The 15,427-nt window shown below is 40.9% G+C and overlaps 1 protein-coding gene across 13 annotated transcripts in view; it reads left to right on the top strand.

Annotated features, from left to right (window-relative positions):
• The window catches only part of HACL1 (2-hydroxyacyl-CoA lyase 1), a 40,651-nt gene extending 28,877 nt beyond the window's left edge, over nt 1–11,774 (top strand). For 7 of the 13 annotated variants that reach the window (XR_015163001.1, XR_015162876.1, XR_015163041.1 and 4 more), the window contains one exon: nt 9,783–9,940. Coding sequence is in view for 10 of the 13 variants with exons in the window: in XM_086397454.1 (XP_086253580.1) it covers nt 9,783–9,815 (33 nt within the window). In the remaining 3 variants the exon portion in view is untranslated. Of the gene's footprint in view, nt 1–9,782; nt 9,941–11,542 lie in introns of those variants that run through there. The other 6 variants (XM_086397286.1, XM_086397627.1, XM_086397939.1 and 3 more) reach the window with 1 other exon arrangement.
• The last annotated feature ends 3,653 nt before the right edge of the window (nt 11,775–15,427 follow it).

The raw sequence follows: 15,427 nt of genomic DNA on the forward strand, positions 1-15,427 counted from the left end.
GATTGTGATCCACACAGTCAAAAACTTTGGTGTAGTCAATAAAGCAGAAATATATGTTTTTCTGGAACTCTCTTGCTTTTTCCATGATCCATCGGATGTTGGCAATTTGATCTCTGGTTCCTCTGCCTTTTCTAAAACCAGCTTGAACATGAGGAAGTTCACAGTTCACATATTGCTGAAGCCTGGCTTGGAGAATTTTAAGCATTACTTTACTAGCACGTGAGGTGAGTGCAGTTGTGCGGTAGTTTGAGCATTCTTTGGCATTGATAGCTTATCCAGACACAAAATCAGTTAGAAAACATCAACCTTCTATGACGCATTTGAACAGATGGACTTAACTTACTGACTGAAAACATTTCAGTATACACTTACATGACGAATCACTGGCCACAGGCGTTAGTTTCTGCAAAAACTCCCCAGTCAATAACGTATGTATTCAGAACATTCCTTTCAAAAACAACAGTATACACATTCTTTTCAAGTGCACATGAAACTTTCTCCAGGATAGATCATATGTTAGGACACAAAAGAAATCTTCATAAATTTAAGAATAAAATCATACAAAGCATCTTTTTCAGCCACCATAGTGTGAAACTTGAAATCGATTACAAAAGAAAACTAGAAAATGTGGAGCTGAAACAACATGTTACTGAGCAGCAAAGGGGTCAAAGAATAAATTTTTAAAAAATTTAAATGAAAATGCTAATAAATATATCAAAATGTATGGGATGCAGCAAAAGCAGGTCTCAGAAGTTCATAGCAATAAAAGCCTACCTCAAAAAACAAGAAAAATTTCAAACAACCTGACTTTACACTTGAAGAAAATAAGGGGGGAAAAGCCCAAAGTTGTTAGAAGGAAGGAAATAACAAAGGTCAGAGCACATATAAATAGAGTCTAAAAGCACAGTAGAAAAGATTGATGTAACTTAACTCTGGTTCTTTGAATAGTTAAAACTGACACAACTTTATCTAGAATCAGCAAGAATAAAGGGAGAGGACTCAAAATCAGAAATGAAAGATGAGCCATTACAACTGATACTGTGGAAATATAAAAATTCATAGAGACTACTGTGAACAAATATATACTAATAAATTTGACAACCTAAATTTATGGATAAATTCCTAGAAACATGTAAACTACCAAGACTGAATCATGAAGAAATAAAAAATTTGAATAGACTGATTAGTAGTTAGAAGATTGAATTGGTAATCAAAACCTCTGAAACAAAAGTCCAGGACCAGGTGGCTTCATTGGTGAATTCTACCAAACATTCAAAGCAGAATTAATATCAGTTCTTCTCAAATTCTTCCAGAAGATAAAGGAGGAAGGAACACTTGTGAAGTCATTTTTACAAGGCCAAATTTACCTCAATAACCAAGATCAGACAAGGATACCACAAGAAAAGAAAATTATCCTTGATGAACATAGATGTAAAAACCTTAATAAAATATTAGCAAACCAAATTCAACAATACATTAAAAAATTATATTGTATGATGAACTAGGGTTTATTCCAGGTATTTAAAAACAGTTGCTATCTACAAATCAGTCATTGTGGTATACTACATTAACAAAATGAAGGATAAAAATAATATGATCATCTCAATAGATGTTGTTTTGGTTCAGTCGCTCAATCCTGTTCAACTCTTTGCAACCCCATGGAGTTTCCTGTCCTTCACCATCTCCTGGAGCTTGTTCACACTCATGTCCATTAAGTCAGTGATTCCATCCAACCATTTCATCTTCTGTCACCCTCTTCTCCTCCTACCTTCAGTCTTTTCCAGCTTCCGGGTCTTTTCTAATAAGTCAGCTCTTTGCATCAGGTGCCCAAAATATTGGAGCTTCAGCTTCAGCATCAGTCCTTCCCATGAATATTCAGGATTGATTTCCTTTAGGATTGACTGGTTTGATCTTGCAGTCCAAGGGACTTTTCAAGAGTCTTCTATAGCACCACAGTTCAAAAGCATCAATTCTTTGGTGCTCAGCTTTCTTTATGGTCCAATTCTCACATCCATACATGACTAGTGGAAAAAACGTAGCTTTCATGTAGATGAGCCTTTGTCAGCAAAGTAATGTCTCTGCTTTTTAATATGCTGTCTAGGTTTATCATAGCATTTCTTTCAAGGAGCAAGCCTCTTTCAATTTCATGGCTGCAGTCACCATGTGCAGTGATTTTGGAGCCCAAGAAAATAAAGTCTGTCACTTTCTATTGTTTCCCCATCTATTTGCCATGAACTGCTAGGAAAGATTGAGGGCAGGAGAAGAAGGGGATGACAGAGGATGAGATCAATGGACATGGGTTTGGGTGGACTCTGGGAGTTGGTGATGGACAGGGAAGCCTGGCATGCTGCGGTTCGTGGGGTCGCAAAGAGTCAGACACGACTGAGCGACTGAACTGAACTGAACTGATGGGACTGGATGCCATAATCTTAGTTTTTTGAATGTTGGGTTTTAAGCCAGCTTTTTCTCTCTCCTCTTTCACCTTCATCAAGAGGCTTTTTAATTCCTCTTTGCTTTCTGCCATAAGGGTGGTGTCATCTACGTATCTGAAGTTATTGATATTTCTCCTGGCAATCTTGATTCCAGCTTGCACTTCACCCAGCCCAGTATTTCACATGATGTTCACTGCATATAAGTTGAATAAGCAGGGTGACAGTATATAGCCTTGATATACTCCTTTCCCAATTTAGAACCAGTATTCCGTTGTTCCATGTCCAATTCTAACTGTTGCTCATTGACTTGAATACAGATTTCTCAGGAGGTAGGTAAGCTGGTCTGGTATTCTCATCTCTTTAAGGATGCTTCACAGTTTGTTGTGATCCACACAGTCAAAGGCTTTAGCATAGTCAGTAAAACAAGTAGATGACTTTCTGAAATTCTCCTGCTTTTTCTATGATCCAGCAGATGTTGGCAATTTGATCTCTGGTTCCTCTGCCTTTTCTAAATCCAGCTTGAACATCTGGAAGTTCTCGATTCACATACTGTTGAAACCTGGCTTGGAGAATCTTGAGCGTTATTTTGCTAGCGTATGAAATCAATGCAACTGTGTGATAGTTTGAACATTTCTTGGCATTTCCCTTCTTTGGTATTAGAATGAAAACTGACCTTTTCTACTCCTGTGGCCACCGCTGATTTTTCCAAATTTGCTGGATTGTTGAGTGCTGTACTTTCACAGCATCATCTTTTAGGATTTGAAATAGCTCAACTGGAATTCCATCACCTCCACTAGCTTTGTTCGTAGTGATGTTTCCTAAGGCCCACTTGACTTCACACTCCAAGATGTCTGGCTCTAGGTGAGTGATCACACCTTTGTGGTTATCTGGATCATGAAGATCTTTTTTGTACAGTTCTTCTGTGTAGTCTTGCCACCTCTTCTTAATATCATCTGCTTCTATTAGGTCCATACCATTTCTGTCTTTTATTGTGCCTGTCTTTGCATGAAATGTTTCATTGGTATCTCTAATTTTCTTGAAGAGATCTCTAGTCTTTCTCATTCTGTTGTTTTCCTCTATTTCTTTGCACTGATCACTTAGGAAGCTTTTCTTATCTCTCCTTGCTATTCTTTGGAACTCTGTGTTCAGATGATTTTATCTTTCCTTTTCTCCTGTGCCTTTCACTTTTCTTCTTTTCTCAGCTATTTGTAAGGCCTCCTCAGACAACTATTTTGCCTTCTTGCATTTCTTTTTCTTGGAGATGATTTTGATCACCACCTCTTGTACAATGTTATGAACCCCCATCCATAGTTCTTCAGGCATTCTGTCAGATCTCATTCCTTGAATCTATTTGTCACTTCCACTGTATAATTATAAAGGGTTTGATTTAGGTCATACCTGAATGGCCTAGTGGTTTTCTCTACTTTAATTTAAGTCTGAATTTTGCAATAAGGAATTCATGATCTGAGTCACAGCTCCTGGTCTTGTTTTTGCTGACTGTATAGAGCTTCTCCATCTTCGGCTGCAAAGAATATAATCAATCTAATTTTGGTATTGACCATCTGGTGATGTCCATGTGTAGAGTCTTCTCTTGTGTTGTTGGAAGAGGGTGTTCGCTATGACCAGTGCATTCTCTTGGCAAAACTCTGTTAGCCTTTGCCCTGCTTCATTTTGTACTCAAGGCCAAACTTGCCTGTTACACCAGGTATCTCTTGACTTCCTACTTTTGCCTTCCAGTACCCTATAATGAAAAGGACATCTTTTTGGGGTGTTAGTTCTAGAAGGTCTTGTAGGTCTTCATATCTCGGTTCAGACTTCAGCTTCTTTAGCATTAGTGGTTGGGGCATGGACTTGGATTACTATCATATTGCAGGTTTGCCTTGGAAATGAACAGAGATCATTCTGTCATTTTTGAGACTGCACCCAAGTACTGCATTTCAGACTCTTTTGTTGCCTATGAGGGCTACTCCATTTCTTCTAAGGAATTCTTGTCCACAGTAGTAGATATATTGGTTATCTGAGTTAAGTTCACCCATTCTAGTCCATGTTAGCTCAGTGATTCCTAAAATGGTTTGTAAATACACACAATGGGTTATTATTTAGCCGTAAAAAGGATGGAGTCTTAGCACTGCAACAACGTGGGTCGGCCTTGAATGCGTTGTGCTGAGAGACTCAAGTCAGAGAGAGGTGAGTGTCATATGACCTCACGTATGGAGCCCCAAACAAAAACCCCAGCTCATAGGTGCAGAAAATGGGTTGGTGGTCGCCAGAGTTGGTGGGTGGGGAGTGGGCAAAATGGCCTATGGGGGTCAAAAGGTACAAACTTCCAGTTATAAATATAAGTCTTCGGAGATGTAATGAACAGCATGATAACTGTAGTTAATAATACTGTGTTGCATATTTGAAAGTTGCTAACCAAATAGCTATTACAAGTTCTCATTACAGTAAACATTTTTGTGACTATATGTAGTGATGGATGTTAGCTAGATTTGTTGTCATCATTTTTTGATGTGTACAAATATCAGGTCATTGTGTTGTATACCTGAAATGAGTATAACGTGTGTGTGTGTTAGTCGCTAAGTTGTGTCAGACTCTGCAATCCCATGGACGTAGCCTGCCAGACTCCTCTGTCTATGGAATTCTCCAGATACAAATACTGGAGTGGGTTGCCATTTTCTCCTCCAGGGGATCTTCCTGACCCAGGGACTGAACCCATGTCTCATGTCTCCTGCATTGGCAGGCGGGTTGTTTACCGCTGACGCCACCTGGGAAGCCCCTGAAATAAATGTAATGTTATGAGTCAATTATGGGGCCTTCCCAGTGGCTCAGTTCAGGGGCCACAGGAGGTGCAGGTTTGATCCCTGAGTCAGGAAGATCCCCTGGAGGAATGTATGGCATCCCACTCCAGTATTTCTGTCTGGATAATTCCATAGACAGAGGAACCTGGTGGGCCACAGTCCATAGGGTCGCAGAGAGTGGAGCATGACTGAAGCGACTTAGCATGCACGTGTGTCAATTATACTTCAATTAAAATTTAAAAACAGGGAGAGAAAGGCTTTGGCATAGCCTCTCTAGGCTCTTCTCATAGCAGAGAGAAGAGATACTTAAGAAGAAGCATGGTGATGGGGATGGTGAGCACAGAAAGACTAGGCCAGAAAGATGATGAGTTAGGTGAGATTAGCACAGTTTACATGGAGCAAGCAGCCAGACTGTTTTAAGATAGGTCAACTTTCAGAATCTGCTCAGTACCTTTGTGGGTTTATTGATCACCTTAGAAAGAAACTCTTTGTTCAGATAATTCTGTCTAGCTAGACACCCAATAGATAGGTTTTAAAATCCCGTGTCCTTTTGTCTAGCTGAGCACCTACTTTCCAGTAGCTGGGGTGTTAGTGTTGCAGCCAAGAGCCCCTCCTCCTGGCATCAGAGCATCAGAGCACTAAGGGCTAAAGCCCTGGTAAGTGCGGTCAGAGCACACAGACAAAACAGACCGGTGTTGTAGTCACAGGAGGGCCCTGACTGACTGTCCTCTCATCACGTTCACCTTTCTAAGTGATCTGCTTCTAGTGGTCTGTTGTGGGTTCTCTATGAACCTGGAGGATATTGCTGGAGAAATATAGCCTCCTACTTCCTCTTTTATAATTCCACGAGGATTATCCTTGTATTTTTTTGCATCTACTACTTCAACATATGTGTCTTCATTCTGGTAGAATTCCACTTATATTACAGTTTCTAAGCTGTTTACTTTTCATTGATTAATTATGTGTCCATTGCCATTTGTCATTTTTTTAAAACAAAGTACAGTTGATTTGCAGTACCATGTTAGTTTTAGGTATACAACATAGTGATTTTTATAGACTACACTCCATTTAAAGTTATTATAAAATATTGGCTATATTCCCTATGTGCGTTAGTCGCTTAGTCGTGTCCGACTCTTTGCGACCCCACAGACTGTAGCCCACCAGGCTTCTCTGTACATGGAATTCTCCAGGCAAGAATACTGGAGTGGATTGCCATTCCCTTCTCCAGAGGAACTTCCCAACCCAGGAATCGAACCCTGGTTTCCTGCATCACAGGCAGATTCTTTACTGTTTAAGCTACAGGGAAGTCTATTCCTATGCTGTGCAATATATCCTTGTAGCTTAGTTACTTTATACAGAGTAATTTGTGTCTCTGAATCTCATACCCCATCTCGTCCCTCTGCCTGTCCTTCTCCCCACTGGTGACCACTAGTTTGTTTCTATATGTTTAAGTCTGAAAAGATAACATGCACCCCAGTGTCCAGAGCAACATTATTTACAATAGCTAAGATATGGAAGTAACCTAAGCGTCCATCAACCAATAAACGGATGAAGCAGATTCTTGTATGGACTTCCCCGGTGATTCAGTGGTAAAGAACCTGCCTGCCAATGCAGGAGACACAGGTTCAGTCCCTGATCTGGGAAGATGGGACATGCCACGGAGCAACGAAGCCCATGAGCTGCAACCACTGACTCTGTGCTCCAGAGCCTGGGAGCTGCAACTGCTGAGCCTGCAGGCTGTGACTGCTGACGCCCGTGCACTGCAGAGCCTGTGCGCCTCAGAGCCCGTGCACCTCAGAGCCTGTGCTCCACAGCAGGAGGAGCCACCGTGACGAGAAGCCCGCACTCTGCAACTAGAGAGGAGCCCTCGTTTGCTGCATCTAGAGAAAGGCCTGTGCAGCAGTGAAGACCCAGCACAGCCATAAATAAATGAATAAATAAATTTTTAAAAGATGTGATATACATGTACAATAGAACACTATTCAACCATAAAAAAGGAGATCCCATGATCTGCAGCAATGTGGATGGACCTAGAGGATATTATTCTTCGTGACATAAGGCAGACAGAGAAAGGGAAAGAGGAGCGACACTGGGTATTGTCACTTCTTGATGTGGAATCTGAAGTAAAACGAATGAATGTGACTGTGAGCAAAGAAACAGACTCAGATACAGAGAACAGACTGCTGGTCACCACTTATCACTGATTCATGGTGTAGCGGGCTGCTTGCTGTACAGGGAGGACCTAATCTCTGCAGTTGCCAGTGTCCAGGCTCTATGGGTAGGATAGTTTCTGTCCTGGGAAAGGCTTCCGTGCACTGCTCTTTCTACCAAAGTTCTGCTTAGATGTGGGAGCTTGGTCCTCTTTCCTCCTTCATCTCCTCCTTTTTTAAAAAATTAATTTTTATTGGAGTATAGTTGGTTTATAGTGTGTTGGTTTCTGCTGTTCAGCAAAATTAACAGTTATGCATATATCCATTCTTTTTTAGATTCTCTTCCCATGTAGGTCACTACATAATATGACTAGAGTTCCCTGTGCGATACAGTAGGTTCTCATTAGTTACCTGTTTTATATATAGTAGTGTTTATATGTCAATCCCTGTCTCCCAGTTTCTTCCCTCCCCCACCATGCCTTTTTCCCCTTGGTAACCATAAGTTGGCAAGAATACACACAAGAACTATACAAAAAAGGCCTTAATGACCTGGATAACCATGGTAGTGTCATCATTCACCTAGAGCCAGACATCCTAGAGTGTGAAGTCAAGTGGGCCGTAGGAAGCATCACTACGAACAGAGCTAGTGGAGGTGATGGAATTCTACCTGAGCTATTTCAGATCTTAAAAGAAGATGCTGTTAAAGTACTGCACTCAGTATGCTAGCAAATTTGGAAAACTCAGCAGTGGCCACAGGACTGGAAAAGGTCAGTTTTCATTCTAAACCCAAAGAAGGGCAATGCCAAAGAATGTTCAAACTATCGCACAGTTGCACTCATTTCATAAGCTAGCAAGTTAATGCTCAAATCCTTCCAGCTATGCTTCAACAGTATGTGAATCGAAAACTTCCACGTGTACCAGCTAGATTTGGAAAAGGCAGATAATCAAATTGCCAACATCCATTGGGTGATAGAAAAAGCAAGGGAATTCCAAAAAAAACATCTACCCCTGCTTCATTGACTATGCTAAAGCCTTTGACTATGGATCACAACAAACTGTGGAAAATTCTTAAAGAGATGGGAATACCAGACCACCTGACCTACCTCCTGAGAAACATGTATGCAGGTCAAGAAGCAACAGTTAGAACCAGACATGGAATAACAAACTGGTTCGAAATTGGGGAGGGAGTGCGTCAAGGCTTGTCACCCTGTTTATTTAACTTATATATGGAGTACATCATGAGAAATGCTGGGCTGGATGAAGCACAAGCTGAAATCAAGATTGCTGGGAGAAATATCAATAACCTCAGATATGCAGATTACACCACCTTCATGACAGAAAAGGAACAGGAACTAAAGAGCCTCTTGATGAAAGAGGAGAGTGAAAAAGCTGGCTTAAAACTCGGCATTCAAAAAACTAAGATCATGGCATCCAGTCCCATAACTTCATGGCAAATAGATGGGAAACAATGGAAACAGTGACAGACCATTTTCTTGGGCTCCAAAATCACTGTGGACGGTGACTGCAGCTATTAAATTAAAAGACGCTTGCTCCTTGGAACAAAAGCTATGACAAAGCATATTAAAAAGCAGAGACATTACTTTGTTGACAAAGGTCCATCTAGTCAAAGCTATGATTTTTCCAGTAGTCATGTGCAGATGTGAAAGTTGGACCTTAAAGAAAGCTGAGTGCCAAAGAATTAATGCTTTCAAACTGTGGTGTTAGAGAAGATGCTTGGGAGTCCCTTGGACTGCAAGGAGATCCAACCAGTCCATCCTAAAGGAAATCATTCCTGAGTGTTCATTGGAAGGACTGATGCTGAAGCTCAAGCTCCAATACTTTGGCCACCTGATGTGAAGAGCTGATTCACTGGAAAAGACCCTGATGCTGGGAAAGATTGAAGGCAGGAGGAGAAGGGGACGACAGAGGATGAGATGGTTGGATGGCATCACTGACTCGATGGATGTGAGTATGAGCAAGCTCCGGGAGATGGTGATGGACAGGGGGGCCTGGTGTATACTGCAGTCCATGGGGTCACAAAGTTGGACACAACTGAGCGACTGAACAATGACAAACCATAAGTTTGTTTTCTACATATTTCTGTTTTGTAGTATTTCTGCTTCTTTCATACTCTATAGTTTTTTTGTCTGCCCTGATTACTATTAATGGGGCAAGATTCAGAAAGTGATATTAGGTTGTTTTGTAGGAAGAGACAGAAGATTCACTAATAGATTTTTAGCTCCTTTTTAGGAAAAGCTGTAGATCAAAGACAAAACTCATTTACCCCCACTGTGGCTAGTGTCGTTATAATGGGACTTTTGGATTTTAGAACAAGCAAGATAGGATATAGTTTGATGTAGTTATTTCTTTTGACTGAATATTTGTTTCTTTTCTTTTTTTAGGATTTTCACTGGCTGACCAGGTCTAATCTGTAAAGATGCCAATGAATGACTTGAAGAGTTTTCTCTTTCCTATAAGATGGAATTTTATTTTTCAAAACAAAATTACTATAATCTTAAAATTGTCATGCAAAAATTAAATAAAACATTTCTAAGTGACATTTTATAGTGTAGGAATTGATTAAAAATATAAAAAGCTACCAGAATCCTACCACAGAAATAACCATTTACAGATGGAAGAAGGGGTTAATTACATTGTATTGTGACTACCTAACTGTTGAATTACACGTCAGTATTCTTTTAAACGAATCCCTTCTTAACATCACATATCTTTTAGAAACCTCTTCAGACAAAAAACAGTTTCAAGAACTGTATACTGAGAGGCATGTTGAGTGAGTTGGAATACCTGGACTGTTTCTGCCTCGTGGTTTATCCACTGAGCACTTCGTTCGTTAGTCTGCCCAGTGTCTGATGGGGCTTGTTCTACGCTATAAGTTGTGTGTTTGTTTTCTTTTTCTGGAAAGAACTTACCAAGCCAAAGAGAAGTCACCTCACACCCAAACTAATAATTTCAGGGTATATTTGGATTATCAACCTCAGTATATGTGTACCACATTGAGAGCAACAGTCAGCAGCCTTAATATATAGAGAACTCTTGTTGATAAGAAAACTGTTAATGCACTAGTCAGAAAATGGGCAAAGGGCATGAATGTATAATTAATAGAAAAAAGCAAATGATCAATCAGAGTATGAGTATGAATACAAATGAGTATGTAAGTTAAACTTGAAAACCTCTTTTATACCCCAGCTCCTCGGCAAAGCACTTTTAAAATTACAGTTTTCAGCATTTGGTGAGGGTGAAATGAAGAGCAGAGCACTGTGTCGAAATTGGTGCAAATTTCACTGAGGGATTCTAGCAGTGTTTGTATTCACAATCATAAAGTGTTCATACCCCATAACTTTTGACCCAGTGGGCATATTTCAAGAATGTAGTTTAAAGAAATAATGAAATATTTGGTCAAATATTTATTTGTAAGCCCCTTCAGCATGGCTTTATTTAGGAACAACCCCAGTGTTTAATGATAAGACATTGGTTATATAAATTATGGTTTTTCAACATCATAAAATAAAAATTGTGTTGAAGAGAATGTTTATTAATGGAGAAATAAATGACAACCCACTCCAGTATTCTTGCTTGGAAAATCCCATGGACAGAGGAGCCTGGTGGGGCCCGTGGGGTCCCAAAGAGATGTGACTGAGCATAATCACAGCTACAAAAATGAATGGGTTCAGGTCAGGATATACATCTTTACTCATTCACAGATAATATACATAGAGAAAAAAGGTGGGCACGAAGTAAACCAAAATTTTGATATATCTTGGTGATGGTATGTAGGTAATTTTTATTTTTTGTACATTTTTTCCTGCTTGTGTAAGATTTTAAAATGAAAATTGTTATATAATTGTATTCTCAGAAACATATTGTTTTAAGAAAATACTAGAAATGGAAATTATTTTCAGAGTTCTTGTTTATTATCTGCAGTTTTATATATGAATTGGGGTATAGGACTTTATATCTAAGTTCAGCTAGTTTGACTGTGTCATACACATCAGACTTGTATCCATCCATTGGCTTGTTAAGGACCTAAGTGACCTCCGCGAAGCGGTGGCCTCCAGCTTTGAGGTATGAGCTGAGGAGATGCTTGCATGAAGATGTGGTTTCACGTGACAAGCGCCTGAGATCAGGCCCCCCTCTTCCCCAGCAGGTCGCCTTATGGAGTTCTGCGACACACACTGCAGAGCCTGGGCTGCAGAGGAGAAGCAGAGAGTGGGTGGCCCTGTCATCTCACCGGGTGTCCCGTGCTCCCCGTGGACGCTTACCAGGGTCCAGCCCCGGTGGATCCAGGGAATTCGAAGCTGGGACGGTGTCGGCGATCAGGAAACAATAGCTTATTTAAATGTTAATTAAAGATATAAAGAGTGGTTAAATAAGGATAGCTCAGCGAAGAAATTCAGTGAAGAAAAGAGGCTGAATAACTTGGTTTACCTTGAAAGCTAATTAAATTCCAAGACAAGGGATTTGCGTCACCTATGTAGGCCGCAGGCGTCCTCCCGTTCTCCCGAAGGAGAGGAGACACTAAGGCCTCCCCAGTCAGATCTTAGAAGCCCAGGCATAATTAGTAGGCTTGACGAGCCTCCACGCTCCAGATGGGAATTCAGCCAGAAGGTGAGAGAAAGAACGACATGGGGAGACCAAGCTTCGGTGAATAAGGCCTGCATTTTATTTTCCAAAGTAGTTTTTATACCTTAAGTTGTGCGTGGAGGATAACGGGGGAAGGTCAGCAGTCCTTGATCCTTATCGAAGCCAGGCTTTCAAACTTATCATATGCAAAAGTTTAGGTGATTTACATCATCTTCTGGCCAGGAGGCCTGTTAACATTTTATGACCCTTTCTTCATTTTCCTCTAAAGGTGGTTATTCTAAAGTCAGGCACCACCCTCCGAAAGCATTTGATAAAGTGCATTCCTATAGGGCAAACGTGTGTTGGGCTATAAAAAGAAAAGAATTAACTCAAGGGTCCAAGGTTACAAACATTAAAGCTACTACTTACATTCCTATACACCAATTATATTAATCAATACATTCCCAGGGACACAGTAGGTAGGGATATGGAAACTTAGCAGCAAACATTGGCCCAACAAGTGAAAAACCCTTCACCAATACAATTTCTAATCAATCTTTTAACTGCTCAAAGGAATCTGTATTTAGACAGTTTAGAACATCTCATGCCTCTCACGGTTGGGAGGCTCTGAACAATCACATGTGGCTGGAAGAACCTGTTCAGGCAGGCTAGAGGACTTCCAAAGGAGTTTGTAGGTTGAAACACTCTTGTCATGCCCAGGAACTTTATTAACTGGAGCTGTAAGTTAACTCTTTTTCAGAGAGAGGTGGTGGGGGACAGCCCCCCGTAAAGTCAGAGGTGTAGGTGAGAGCACAAAGCAGTAAAGTAGGCAGACTCTGGCTTTGGGGATGGATGCTCGAGAATTTCCAGGGGGACTCCTGAGGCTCGATCCTGCCTTTGCGTATGTCGAGCCTCCTTCCTCATGACCTTTGACATGGGCGGAGTTCCTCACGTTGGCTCCCGGCAGACGCTGGCCTCTGGAGGGCACGTGCCATAGAGTTCAGTTCAATTCAATTGCTCAGTCGTGTCCGACTCTTTGCAACCCCATCAATTGCAGCACGCCAGGCCTCCCTGTCCACCAAGTCCCTGAGTTCACCCAAACTCATGTCCATCGAGCTGGTGATACCATCCAGCCATCTTGTCCTCTGTCATCCCCTTCTCCTCCTGCCCCTAATCCCTCCCAGCATCAGAGTCTTTTCGAATGAGTCAACTCTTCGAATGAGGTGGCCAAAGTATTGGAGTTTCAGCTTTAGCATCATTCCTTCCAAAGAACACCCAGGGCTGATCTCCTTTAGAATGGACTGGTTGGATCTCCTTGCAGTCCAAGGGACTCTCAAGAGTCTTCTCCAACACCACATCAATTCTTCAGCGCTCAGCTTTCTTCACAGTCCAACTCTCACATCCATACATGACCACAGGAAAAACCATAGCCTTGACTAGACGGACCTTTGTTGGCAAAGTAATGTCTCTGCATTTGAATATGCTGTCTAGGTTGGTCATAACTTTTCTTCCAAGGAGTAAGCATCTTTTAATTTCATGGCTACAGTCACCATCTGCAGTGATTTTGGAGCTCAAAAAAAAAAAAAAAAAAATTAAAGTCTGACACAGTTTCCACTGTTTCCCCGTCTATTTCCCATGAAGTGATGGAACCAGATGCCATGATCTTCGTTTTCTGAATGTTGAGCTGCCAACTTTTTCATTCTCCTCTTTCACTTTCATCAAGAGGCTTTTTAGTTCTCTTCACTTTCTGCCATTAGGGTGGTGTCATCTGTGTATCTGAGGTTATTGATATTTCTCCTGGCAATCCTGATTCCAGCCCAGCGTTTCTCATGATGTACTCTGCATAGAAGTTAAATAAGCAGGGTGACAATATACAGCCTTAACATACTCCTTTTCCTACTTGGAACCAGTCTGTTGTTCCATGTTCAGTTCTAACTGTTGCTTCTTGATCTGCATATAGGTTTCTCAAGAGGCAGATCAGATGGTCTGGTATTCCCATCTCTTTCAGAATTTTCCACAGTTGATTGTGATCCACACAGTCAAAGGCTTTGGCATAGTCAATAAAGCAGAAATAGATGTTTTTCTGGAACTCTCTTGCTTTTTTGATGATCCAGCAGATGTTGGCAAATTGATCTCTGTTTCCGCTGCCTTTTCTAAAACCAGCTTGAACATCTGGAAATTCACGGTTCACGTATTGCTGAAGCCTGGCTTGGAGAATTTTAAGCATTAGTTTACTAGCGTGTGAGATGAGTGCAATCATGTGGTAGTTTGAGAATTCTTTGGCATTGCCCTTCTTTGGGATTAGAATGAAAACTGACCTTTTCCAGTCCTGTGGCCACTGCTGAGTTTTCCAAATTTGCTGGCATATTGAGTGCAACACTTTCACAGCATCATCTTTCAGGATTTGAAATAGCTCAACTGGAATTCCATTACCTCCACTAGCTTTGTTCGTAGTGCTGCTTTCTAAGGCCCACTTGACTTCACATTCCAGGATGTCTGGCTCTAGGTGAGTGATCACACCATCGTGGTTATCTGGGTCGTGAAGATCTTTTTTGTATATTCTGTGTATTCTTGCCACTTCTTCTTAATATCTTCTGCTTCTGTTAGGTCCATACCATTTCTGTCCTTTATCAAGCCCATCTTTGCATGAAATGTTCCCTTGGTATCTCTAATTTTCCTGAAGAGATCTCTAGTCTTTCCCATTCTGTTGTTTTCCTCTATTTCTTTGCATTGATCACTGAGGAAGCCTTTCTTATCTCTCCTTGCTATTCTTTGGAACTGTGCATTCAGATGCTTATATCTTTCTTTTTCTCCTTTCCTTTTCATTTCTCTTCTTTTCACAGCTATTTGTAAGGCCTCCTCAGACAGCCATTTTGCTTTTTTGCATTTCTTTTCCATGGGGATGGTCTTGATCCCTATCTCCTGTACAATGTCACAAACCTCCCTCCATAGTTCATCAGGCACTCTATCTCTCAGATCTAGTCCCTTAAATTTATTTCTCACTTCCAGTGTATAATCATAAGGGATTTGATTTAGGTCATACTTGAATGGTCTAGTGGTTTTCCCTACTTTCTTCAATTTCAGTCTGAATTTGGCAATAAGGAGTTCATGATCTGAGCCACAGTCAGCTCCCAGTCTTGTTTTTGCTGAGTGTATAGAGCTTCTCCATCTTTGGCTGCAAAGAATATAATCAATCTGATTTTGGTTTGACCATCTGGTGATGTCCATGTGTAGAGTCTTCTCTTGTGTTGTTAGAAGAGGGTGTTTTCTATAACCATTGCATTCTCTTGGCAAAACTCTATTAGCCTTTGCCCTGCTTCATTCCATATTCCAAGGCCAAATTTGCCCATTGCTCCAGGTGTTTCTTGACTTCCTACTTTTACATTCCAGTCCCCTGTAATGAAAAGGACATCTTTTTGGGGTGTTAGTTCTAGAAGGTCTTGTAGTTCTTCATAGAACTATTCAA

The sequence above is a fragment of the Bos grunniens genome, chromosome 1 (assembly GCF_055505025.1).
Source record: "Bos grunniens cultivar Pamir isolate PY7600 chromosome 1, Bosgru_T2T1.0, whole genome shotgun sequence".
In the NCBI taxonomy this organism is placed as follows: domain Eukaryota; kingdom Metazoa; phylum Chordata; class Mammalia; order Artiodactyla; family Bovidae; genus Bos; species Bos grunniens.